At 47.1% G+C, this 12842-nt stretch overlaps 1 protein-coding gene across 4 annotated transcripts in view; it reads right to left on the reverse strand.

Moving 5' to 3' along the window:
* The window catches only part of LOC119441569 (arylsulfatase B-like), an 85557-nt gene that overhangs the window by 28945 nt on the left and 43770 nt on the right, over positions 1-12842 (reverse strand). For 3 of the 4 annotated variants that reach the window (XM_049661415.1, XM_037706177.2, XM_037706178.2), the window contains one exon: positions 9185-9484. The exons of the other annotated variant lie outside the window; for it this stretch is intronic. In XM_049661415.1, coding sequence (XP_049517372.1) covers positions 9185-9484 — 300 coding nt within the window. The remainder of the gene's footprint in view (positions 1-9184; positions 9485-12842) is intronic. 4 annotated transcript variants of the gene reach the window in all.

A 12842-nucleotide genomic window follows, 5' to 3' on the forward strand; every position in this document is an offset into this window, starting at 1 on the left:
GAATGTACGCGGATCACGAGAGTGCGTACCAAACTGCATCAACACGCCTTTTGACGGCGCGGCGACTGCTGTCGAGAGTCGCGCCAAAGCAGTAGTGCGCAAGCGCTTTCCATCATATCTGCCGGCGTGTCGTGTTGCGTTCCCTGGAGAGGTTACGGTGTTCTTCCACTTCGCTTTCTTTGCTCAGTCACATGTGCATCGTAGTTTCCCTGAGTGGCGGCGGCAGAGCTCGCACGTCCGTCGCCCATTGGAATCCTTCCAATGTCATGCGGATAACAGCCTCCACTAGCGCCTTTTGATGACTCACACTGAATACCTTGCGCCCTACAGCAGCGCTATACCGGGTGTTCAAAATTAAGCTTCACGGAATTTCTAAAAATCGGCTGTGGCAGGTAGCATAATCCTTATCGTTGAGCTGCGTTACGAGATATCATTTCCCAAAGTGTGGGACGAAATACATGGGCGTTCGAGTTACTTTTGTGCTTCAATGTGTAAAACAGCATTTTGGTAAAAAAAAGTTGTCGCAGTTTCACCTGAAAGGCGAAGCCTCAATTGCGATAGCAAACTTGTAGAGAGCTATAGGGAGTAATGATATTAGCTTTATCAGCTGTATAAACTTGGACATGCAGCAGCATCGGCTGTTGTAACACGCAGAACTGTTGTCGACGCCGTCGGCGTTTTGCCCGCGTTCGCTCAAAATGCGTGCGGCGTTGGTGACTGTTGCCGGAGCCTCTGATATAAATAGGCACTGCGTGCCGCAGCTAAACGTCGCCTCCCTTCCCTCCCCCTCCCCCCCCGGCCTCTCGCTCGTCGGAAGAAGGCGCGTTTGCTCTACATACATGGTGATTGTGAAGGAGAACAGAGACGCCTACTTCTGCAGCCCTTAAGCGAGCACGGCGCAGAACGCGCGTTTGTTCTCCGCCGTGCGTTCACTCCCCGTGAAAGACGCGCCCCTCGCGCCCTTTCACTCGCACATACAGTGTTCGGATTGGCGCTGAGCCGTGCTCCGTCAAGGGCTGCAGAAGATAGCGCCAACCTTTCCCTTTCCCTCAAGAACCACTTATCATCGGCGACGATTTTTATTCTCCAAATGACGTCATACGGAACCTCACGCCGTCGCCGTCGGCAGAAATCTGCTTTTGAGTGTCCATATAATTGCTATCGCAATAAAAAGTAAAGGAACAACACTGCATTTTTACAGCGAGTTTGATGGCGCATATCTCCAAACTGGTGTCATTCTGGAAATTAACTCCAAGTGGATACACCTGACAAGCTCACCGGCTACAATTCGTAAATTGCAATGTTTCGTAAAGTAATTACCTAAGAAGTTCATTAGTCAATTTTTGGTAATTAGTGAAATATGTGTTATGATTTCTTTTGCTGCTAATATCCGCCTCTTCGAATAACCCAGCTCAACGATAAGAACTATGCTACCTGCCACAGGCGATTTAAAAAAATTCTGTAAAACCTAATTTTGAACAGCAGGTATAATAGAAAACGCTTCCAACATTCACTTCCGCGTAATAAAAAAATGAGCGCAGCTTGCACTTGTGGTGCAAGGCTGGAGCAAACATCGGAGCTTGTGATCGCCAGATGCGTTGGAAAGCTCATGGAGCGTATGATCCTCATGCGTCTTGAATGATACCTTGGACACCACAATATTTACCCTGACTCTATGGCGGGATTTCGACGAGGCCGTTCATCGATTGATAACGTCATCGACCTAGTGTCATCTGTTGAGAAGCAAGAAGCTTGGAAGCGATTATCCGCAGCACTCTTTCTTCGCGTGAAAGGCGCTTACAACCACGTTTCCCATGAAGCCATCCTACGCACTTTTGACATGGGAACTAGGAGGGTAGTATTTCGATGGATTCGAAACTACTTGACACAAAGGTATTTGTTTGTACCCACGGAAGACGGTCCAACTACCCACTACTATACATGCTGTGGCGTTCCTCAAGGCGGTGTTCTACGCCCTATTCTTTTCAACCTCGCGCTTCTTGGGCTGGCTGATTCCCTAGCGGAAACAGTGAGTGTCTCCCTCTACGCCGACGACATCTGCATCTGGGCATCAGCGGTGACTCGCCCGCAGGTTTGTGCAAGGTTACAGAAGGCAGCGACACAGACATCTGGTATCTTTGCACACAAGGCCTAACCAGGTCGACAGAATAATCTGCGTTGGTCGCTTTTACGCGAAAAACGATGTCTGGTTATCTAGTGTGCTTCAATGGCCAGACTATTTCTTGCAAGATAAATCATCAATTTTTGGGCGTCATTGTTGACCGCGACCTCTCCTGGAGCCCTCAGGTTGCCCACTTGAAGAAGAAGCTCACATCTATATAGTCCAAGTCTTCAAATTGATCGCCGGTAAAACAAGGGGCCATCAATGGGCTCCATGATAGAGTTGCACCGAGCACTTTTTATCGGATTCCTACGCTACAGCGCTCCCGTGCTTGCGAAAACATGCAAGTAAAATCTTCGAGACCTTCAGAGCTTGCAAGCACAGGCATTACGCATTTGCCTCGGCCTTCCATGGAGCGCCTCAACAGGAGGAACAGTTATCACTGCTCAAGACCATCCGATCACGACTTACATGACTATCGACACGCTTACGGCCCATATTCGCCACGTTTTACGGATGCAGTCAAGCTCTCCTGCCCAACTGCCAGAGCGACAACCACAGGCGTCATTTTACAATGCGTCAGCATTCATCGTGCCTCCTTACCGTCGGGCTTCACACCCTCGGCACGTTCACCATCAGCGTTGTAGAGTTTGAACCAACCTGAACTGCGCCTTTCAATTCCTGGAATAATAAAGAAGGCTGACCGGCCTACCGTGGCCTTGAAGCAAGCAGCTCTAGATTCCTTGCACACTTTCTACTTTGACCGAGTCCATATATATATACGGATGGCTCTTCCGCTCGGACCAACTCCACCGGCGCAGTGGGTATACTATCCCGATCAATAAGCATCACATACAAGGTTTCTCATACCACATCATTGACCGGTTCGGAGCTTGTTGCCCTCCGAGGTACTGTTGAATATAGTAACAACCAACTGACTAATCGGCGGGCCTACAATGTCTTCTGTCACCTCTTCGTCACGGGTCCTGTAAACAATTCGTGTCGGAGATACGGAAAATGCACCATCACCAGATGAAAAGTGTCAATCGGAAAATTGTTAAGTAACATGAAAAACTCCCCAATACAGCTTATGTAGATTAATACGTGCTGCATAAATGTTTTTCTGAGCGCGAGAGAAGCTCGCGAATACACCCGAATTGCCGCGCGATTGGCCGCTCGAGGCACTTTGTCTGTATTCGCAGGCTTCTTTCACGGTCGGAAAAACACCTTTATGTAGCATGTATTGAGCAACAGAAAGCTGTATCGGGAGTTTTTCCTGTTGCTCTAAAGTTTTATATCACACTTAATCTCATTTTATTATTTGAGAAGTACCTAAATAATTAAGACTAATGATATGTAATTAGACGGAATGCAAGAAATAATCTGAGTATCTAGAAGCGATGGCAAACAGCATTACCTTGGTTCTGTCCAGCTACGTGGCATTTGCACAATTTTAAATCTTGGTGCATGATATGGGGACGCCCTGTATATCGCTGCTCGAAATTTAGAACGTAGACCGCGCATGTGTCATCCAATATTTTATCTGCACGGTGAAAGTTCCGTTCCCAATGCTTTCTTCGTTCTTCGTCTCGCGGAACATTGAATAAGGATGCCTTCGGCGCGCCTTTCATGCAGCTGTACCCCGTACAGCACTCGGGCGCGAAACAATAGTTGCGGCGACGGTTAGGCATTTTCGCCAACCCGGGACACACGTCTGTAACGTGGGCGAAACGCAGAGACAGGCAGTACGTGGAAATTAAACCGGCAGCAAGCAACGAAGTCGCAGCCAACCGACCGCCCACTGCCGCATAGAAGAACAAATAACCACCAGCACGCGAGACAGCGAAACTATAGAGTGACCTAGAATACTCTAGCAAAGCGGGCGGGCGGACTGGCGAGTTCAGGAGGAAGCTGCTGCAGCACCTCTAGCGGGCGCATTGGCAGGCGACAGAGGCAGCTTCAGTGGAGAGCATAGGAAGGATTTGCGAGTGAGCCCACTAGAAAAGCTTCTAGAAGCTTCTAGTTTCGATTCAAGCTTCTAGCTTCGATTTCTGTTCTTCCCTTCCTTGAAAAGGTTCAAGAAAAACTGATTTAACAAGACTACAGAAGTACTACAGGAAATTTAACATATTAGCTTCTTCTCTGTTTGGTTTCTGCTCAGGGTTGTCTACTGACGCTGCCATCGCATGTTTCACGGATAATATTAAATCCTACATTGATCATGGCGACATGTCAGCTTCTCTATTTATAGATTTTTATAGGGCTTTTGATTCAATTGATCACAACATTCTTTTTTTGAAACTTTAGTGTTATGTTATTGTTGGGCCAGCGCTATCGCTGCTAAAAAGCTTTTATCTAATAGCCGGCAGCTTGTTGTTGTTGATTGCTTTTCTAATTTCCTCATATATTGTTATAAGCGTTCCCCAAGGATCTATTTTAGGACCCCTTTTGTTCTTGACATAGAATAATGACTTGCCTTATTGCCTTTCCAGCTCCAAGTGTATTTTATATGCATACGACACCACCATCTTTGCTCACAGCCCTGACCTTAATGTTTTAATTTCTAAGTTACAAGCAGATTTAAATTCCCTTGCGCAGTGGTGTGCAGCAAACCGGCTCTTAATTAACCCTTCTAAATATTCTTTTATGCTTTTTCATTCACCAAGCAGAAAAATATGTCTCCGTGTCTTTTCATCAACAACCAGGCTCTAACTTTATCCGATCATATTACTTTTCTAGGAGTCATTGTTGACACTCATCTTCGGTTTCATAAACATATTTCTTCAGTCTGCATTAGAATATCTTTTGGCATACGTGCGCTCCTTAAAACCAGATACTTTTTCCGCCTCCATGTCCTCACAACACTATATTACTCCTTTATACACATTCATATAAGCTGCTGTATCTCATCATGGGGTCACACATACTCCGTTCACCTTTCCCCATTGATTAAACTCCAGAAACAAGCAGTTCGCATTATTAATTTCACTTCACGGTGTTCACCTTCCTTTCCCATTTTTGTTAATCTTAATATTTTACCTTTGTCTAGCCTTTATCTTTATAATATAGGGATTATATTCTTTAAAACTGATAACCATGACCTCACTTTAGACATTTTTGCACAACATGTGCTCTCTAATCCCAATTCTACTCGCTTCGCAACTCATCGTAACTTGCCCTTGCCTAGTATGCGTACTAACAATGGTAGATCCACTTTGCTTTTTTCTTCAATAACATTTTGGAATAGTTTACCTATGCATATGAAATCTGTTACTTGTTTGCAAATGTTTAAGGAAAACCTAAAACAATTTCTGTTTTTAAAATATAAATAACCTCATCCACCAGTGAACGTTATTGATACACTTATATGTATTTTTCCTTTGTAATATTTATGCTCTCTCGTGTGCTTGCTTTTTTACTTTGTAGTTTTGCTTGTTACACTTGCACAGGAGGTCCCGCCAACGGTGATTAAAACCTTGGGACCTCCTTCTGTATATGCACAATTATGTAACCTTTTTAGGTATGTAAGAAACTTGAATTGAATTAAATTGAACACTGTAGTGAAGCCAAGTGACGCCGGTAGTTGGCGTTACTCCGCCATCTTGTCGTGGCAGGTTTTACACTTGTTTGCATTTATCGCGAAACCACGCCGCGCTGCGCGCATACGGGCTGCTCGGGCGCAAGTGCTCCGCAGCGATCCTAAACTGAAAGATGTAATCGCGATGTGTCATCGCATTACCGTTGTCGACGTCACGTTGAAAGAAGTCCATAATTACCTTCGCAAATTCTACCCTGTGCTGGAATTCGCTGCTGTTACTGGCTTTTATGAAAATAAAGATGCTTTATCTGCCTAGCGAACTGAACTGTTCTCACCAACAGCAGCTGCCGGCCGCTGCCCAGTTCTTGCGTCTCTTTAAAACGATCACCTTCATCGCTCGCTTCTGTTTGTTTTTCTCTGCTTGGACTTCGTGGGGTTCTCAGACGGCTTTGCGGTCTAGACGTCTGGGGCTACGAAAAAGTCTACGCATTCTCACTGTACTGCAAGAATGCATGCACTGAAGACACGAACGATCGAGACATCGAACCATTTGGAACCCATCTGGAGTTTATATTTATGAGCACAAACACGTATGGCTCGCTGTGGCTTGAGGAATCGTCGTGCTTTATTGAACAAATTTCAGGTGGCCGCGTATCACTACCACGGCGCGCCGGCGAGTAGGCGGGGGAATCTATTTGGTGTCTCACTCTTTTTGGCCGTGCGCAGTGATGTACCCTTCTTTTCTTTAGGTATATATTTGTGTTCCTATCTGAATAAAGAATTAAGTGGTCAGTCAGCGTTGGTGTGTCTCTCCCTTCTTGTAGTTCGTGATTCTTGCGCTGTTCCTCTGTTGAGTATGTACCGACTAGCCCAAGCCTCCGCGGTGTTGCAGAGAACGTGATTTTCGGCTTCTCGTTTAGATACAGTGACTGTGCCCTAAGGTGACCACTTGTACATGTCATGGATGCTTTTCAAATATCTTTGTGCAGTACTAATTCTGTTTAGTTTCAAAAAGATTGATTTGTCCCGTGTGCTTCCGTGAATGGTGCACCGTTGCATGAATGCAGCGCTTTGAGCGCTGCATTAAACGTCAACGTGCGCATGTAGATCATGAAACACTACAGGTGGCTAAGCAGGCATTGAGAATGCCAATGTCGAGGGCAGCAAAATGAAGCGCATATTCTGCGTAAAACTCCACCGGCACGACTGTGCAGGTGTGTATGACCCTCGAAAGCGCTCTCCTGAAACGAGCTCGTACTGTCGTGAGTACTGCGAGAAACAAGTAACAGTTGAGCGACATGTGTTTTAATATGTACAAGAGCAAGTTGTTACTGAACACAAAGTTCTAAAGCCAGGATTATGCATTCTTGCATAACGTTCTACGTTATCATAGTTACTTGTTATCACCCGCTGTGAAAATCAGGAATGCTGAATGACTGTCACTGACCTGCAAGGCGTTCATTGTACAGATTCTGAAACACAGTGGTTTCGTTCTACAATGGCACGTTAGTATGATTCCGCCGATGAGGGCAAAATTTCCCGCAGATATTCCTTAGTTCGTGGCCATTGCCGTGGCGCGGTACATTGCGTACAGCGTTGCATGCGCATTCATCTCACGTGTTTGAGTTGACTCAGTCCCACCTGGCCACAGCAACACCCGGGAGAGCATGGTCCAGATAAAAAAGCGGAACAAAACACAGAGACTAACGCAAACCTGCCCACACGGCGCATTTGCCTCGGTACGGAACCTACGGTGCAACACGTGTGAGCGCACACACCATAACAAAGCCGCCATTGTGCCACGACAACATTGCCGCTACAGTGCAAAAATCGTGAAAAAATAAAGAAGAATACCATGACTAGGTCACCATGACTACGTCACTTCCTCCACACTTTTCTCCTAGCGTCCGGAGGGGGTACGGCCTCACTTTAGTTTCCTTCCTCCGTGTAGGCGCCAAAATCGGAAGTCGTGGCGTCCACGTTAAAGGGGCCCTGACCAACCCCTCTGGTTTGGTGGAACAACATAGTCCACGAGTAGCATACGCTGCTGTGAACATATCGGCCAAGTTTTGGTGTTGTACGCGGTGCATGGAGCTCGCAAGCGGAGCGCGAAGTCACCTTTCTTTCAAACACCCTCGTTTCAACAGAGCCATGATCCTCACTCTATTCTGTGTGCTTTATTGCGCAATAAAGCACTTTCCAATACGCGGCTGCTATTCGTTGCTGCGGTCGGTTATACCGGGGCCACCATGGGGTGCCACCACGAGTCCACTGGCTAAGCGCACTGCGGCTCTCTGAGGACAACCGCGTTTGACTTACGTTTAGCGTAGCGTAGACACCAAATTCGGAAATTTGAACTGCGCGCCACGGTGACGTTTTGAAGGCGGAGCGTTATGGCCCCGCCCCACTCCGCCGCAGACTTCGCAGTGCAATGCATTCAAGAAAGAACGGGAGCACAGCGCAGGTCGTGTTTCATTGCCAATAAATCCGCTGCTGCTGAACGCAGTGAAGTACTTCTTCCGGCAAAATATTTCTGAAATAGCCTATTTTAAGTTCAAATGCCTTTCTCGACTTCGACAAAAGGTGCTCCTTTTAAATGTTCGTCCCAACAGAGGCTCTAGCCCAGAGCACGTCAACAATATATTTGTTGATCGCTAATCAGTGTTAGAAAATCAATGTTCAAAAAGCAACTTTCTGCTTCCGCGGTAACCTCATCATGCAAATAGGCGAAAGACTTGCCATTACAAATGTGGCCAGAAACACTTTAGCTATATTACCGACCTATACAGGGTGTCCCAGCTATCACGCAGCACGATTTTAAAGAAAGACGAACGGCGTTACGCGAAGGAAACCTAGTGCAGAAAGCTGTATCAGGAGTTTTTCATGTTGCTCTACAATCTTCTCATTAACACTGTGATAATTAGAGCAGTACTTCTCGAGTTAGATAAATAAGTACAATTAGCTAATTAAATCTCATTAACGAAAAAAATACTGGCGGCTACTCCACTGTACTGGAAACAATACGCACTAGGTTTGCTTCGCGTAACGCCGTTCCTCTTTTTTTTTAAATCGTGCTGCGTGATAGCTGGGACACCTTCTTTAATTAAATTTACAGGCATGCAAACTCACCGGACACATATCCTATAAACACATTAGACGTTTCTAGCATATAATAATATCGTCTGTAATGATTAATATCCTTGCCGAGGCTTTAACACCATTACTCAGCTTGCCGAATTCACATATGACTTCAGTATTGCTAGATAGATGCAGTATTCGTTTTTCAGAAGCGTTCCATACTATGACACACATTAAGCTATTGTATGGGCTCAACGTTATACTTAATAACACTTTTTTTGAAGACACGATTGGTTGTTACACAGAAGCCTATCTTCTCAGTTCAAGAGTAGTGGTCAGTATCGGGGCCCATAATAGAAAGAAATAACAACACCATGAATCCAAGCTGCAAAATCCATGTTTCGGCCCGCATAATAGGCGTTCCAAACTGTGGTTTCAATTTTCACCTGCCATCTCGTAGAGAGTCGGTAACCAGTCCGTGGCGTGAAAAAGGTGGTCGTATTGAGACCCAGGTCCACGCCACAGGGGCCTCGCAGTCCACAAAAATCCCGGTACTCGAACGCCGCCTTCCCAGAGAGTAGCTTTTTCGCCTCGCAGAGGATAAGGCGATGCGGCGTTCACGTCCCAGTATGTTGATGCAGCACCGTTGTCTGAGCTGAACGACAGAAGCGTGTCGTTCAGCATTTCCCTCTCATTAAGAGCATCGAAAATTTTCCCAACAGACATGTCGAGGGCAGCAACCATACCTGCATGTGAAGGTTCGAAATCGCATTGGTTGTATTAGTAAATAAATTTTTAAAGATATTGAGCAGCAGGTGCATCGCCGTACACACAAAAAAAAGAAACAATAACAGTCTCTGGCCGTCTTGTGACATGCAAATGGTTTTTGTGGCCAAAGGAATGGTTCTGCTGCCGATTTCTGAAGTGAATTCTTTTAAAACTGCTCGAAAGATCATGAACACATTTGAAATATATTCACTTCTTCATTATGAACGATTGAATAACGAAATAGCTGTATTTTAGAAGCAGGGATGTTGACATTACTTGGGAATCGGGTCAGATAACGAACAGCAGGGTGGTTCAGCGTATCACTGGTGAACCAGCATCAAGAATTTCATCAAATATGCCGGATAACTGTCGAATTTTTGGCTTATTACCAGTGCGCGAGCACCATTATCCTGGCCTAATTTCCTGTGTCTACTGTGTACAGTATGTGACTACTGTAGCAAAAGTCCAGAGCACGAATTCACGAAACCTTCATACGCTAAAATTGTTCCTAAGAGAAACTTTCAGCCAATCTTGATGCTGTACTTATTATTAGCGAAGGCGGTTGACCAATCACAGAAAGTACTTACGAAGGAAAATCTATGAGAATTCGGTCCCAGGGGCGGAATTCACTAAGGGAACTCATGTACAAATTTTGGCGTAAGAAATATCTAACAAAAAAGTGTATTCGCGAAACTAAAACTGTTCGTAAGATCAACACGCGTGCGGTGCCCGCCGTTGCAAAGACGACTCGAAAAAATGTGTGTATGTGATAGGTCGCCCAGGTGTAAACTTCAGTACTTGCGCAAATAGTAGGACTAAGTCGATTTACAAAACCTTAAACAGCTGTCGCAGCTCCCGACGTAATACATTTGTACGATAGGGGGGTAGCATTACTACGAACCTAATTATGTCTATCTGCGCCGCTCGAGAAGCGTTAGAACGTGCTGTTCCAACCCATTCGCCAGAAGCCACAACTGATGGCTGGGGTTGACGCATCTTTACACATTCGTGGCGCGCTCTTATTTGTCATCTCAAAGTACATTGAGTAGTTTCAGTGCATAATTGTATTGGCCGTGCGCTCCTGTAGAAGGCAGTAACATTTATTTATTTAATTATTTATAACAAGTACCACACAGCCCCGACTTCTGTATTATTGTAGGGGGGTTAATAACACACGTAAAGGTGAAAAATAGAACGTCGTAAAAACAGCATCAGATCAGTTATCTTAGTAATAATACAATCATCGTGATTAGAAAGGAAGAACACATCGAATACCAAAAGCACCCATTATATACAATAATGCGGTGCTGCGAGCTTCTGCTCAATATCTGATAGGCTGTGTTTCTTTATGCGCGCAATACCTTGACTTTCTATACTCGTCATGATAGGCCATTAGGTGTTAGCAAATAGAAGTGTTGTGTCCGTCCCTGACTACCGTCTAGTTTTCATTGATGTGCCTTGAGCACTTCTATCGTTTTTACAGCGAAGCTGTATATGGCTGCCCCGGCAAGTTTTCTGCGTCCGTGCGTGTACATTGACGCGTCGACAACGAGACATTTTCTTCTATATAGCTACTGTGATTTTGAGTTTCCGGGTAACAGAACTATATTTTCTCGTGTGTTCCAATTACAATCAGATGATATCATGTCTGCAGGTTGTGTGCAAGTTGTACATTACGATTTTTGTGACGCATTTGAATTTGAGAAATTGAATTAGTTCAATTACGCACTTGCGCCAGGCGGATGGTCTACTAAAATATGCTGCACTCCGACACACCTGCGTGTGCGCGTGACGAACGTATGCACACGATGTATCTGTCCTTGATGAGTGGCTGCTCTGTCCGTTGGATCAGCCGCGTAGAGTGTGCTGCGACCGCAATCGACATCAGAGCAGGACGGTTAAAAATCACCGCATACGCACAAAGTGAATGAGGATGAGTGGGCGAAGCACAGGGGGATCATTCGGTTAACCGTGAATCCCCCGACGCCGGCAAGCGGACCTACAGGCGGCGCGAGCACGGGAAGCGGCGACAAAACGCCGGAAGCGTTCGCTACCTGAGGATGGCGGCGCCGATGCTCGGTTCAAGCGCGAGCTTCGCGAGCCCTCAGCTCCGGGTCCGCTTGCCGGTGTTGCCGTACTGCTGCAGATTCGCGAGCCCTCAGCTCCGGGTCCGCTTGCCGGCGTTGCCGTGTTGCCGCAGCTTCCCGCGCCCTAGACTCCGGGTCCGCTTGTTGTGTGCATCGCCGTGCTGCAGCAGCTTTGCGAGCCCTCGACTTCGCTTGCACTTTAGCTGCCACTCTCGCCTTGTCATCGATAGCGGGCGCACCTTTATCAGAAGTGACCATTATCATCCATGGCTGAAGGGAGAAAGAGAGCGCGCATCGGGAACGAACGCCCTTGTGCACCCCAGCGCCCCTAGCGGTCTCCATGCAAACCAGAGCTACGGACGACGGGCTACGACGAGGGTGGGACAAGGCTCGGCCCTAAGGTGCTTCGCCCCTAAAAGTTAGATTCACGTTCACTTCGTGAACGCGGGTTACGCGCAAGCCTATGGACGCCGCAAACGTGCACCGCGGCGTCGAGCAGCAACGGAAAAGGCGCGAACGAGGTCGTGGAGGCTACGTGGCTCTCGACGGTGCGACGCCTGGCGGCGGTGGCGTTTGTGTAACGCCGGCAACAGCTTCACTGTGCATCCACTTTCAATGGGTGAAATGGAGACCAAATTTTTAACATCGGAGCTGTTTAAGCTTTTAGTTTCCCCGCGTAGCGTTCGCAGAAATTCGCCTAGCGATGACGTCACGGCGCACAGCTGCGCCTCGCTTCGCCTAGCTCCTCCGCCGCAGCGCTACCGATGACGTCACTGCGTCATCGATTTTGCGACTCTTCTCGCAAAATCACCGTTTCAGAAGATGCCATTATACGTGCCTGGTCTTCTGCTCTTCTTGGTGTGTCGCGGGGAGGGAAAAGGGAGAAAGGGTTTTGGCGCGCGCTCGGCCGGGAAGATCGGCTGGAATGATCAGTCTCGGCGTCCGGTTGAGAAGGCCTTGCGTGGTGCGTTCTGCCGAGGAGCAGGGTGCGTTCGAGCAATGGCGCCGCGAACATGCTCGGGAAAGGGCTCGTCATCGACGTGCTGATTCTTCCGAAGGCTTCCGAAGCCCACGCGAAACATCAGCGAAGAGCCGCGGACTCGGAATTGTGGCAGCGCGATGGTGAGGCTAAACGTCAGCGAAAAGCCGCCGACCCCGAGTTGCAGGAGCGCGATGTTGAATCCAAGCGTCAGCGTCGTCTTGCCCTCCAGGAACCAGACAATGGTGGTGCACGCCTCGGCAACGATAG

Source organism: Dermacentor silvarum, chromosome 2 (assembly GCF_013339745.2).
Source record: "Dermacentor silvarum isolate Dsil-2018 chromosome 2, BIME_Dsil_1.4, whole genome shotgun sequence".
NCBI classification, from domain to species: Eukaryota; Metazoa; Arthropoda; class Arachnida; order Ixodida; family Ixodidae; genus Dermacentor; species Dermacentor silvarum.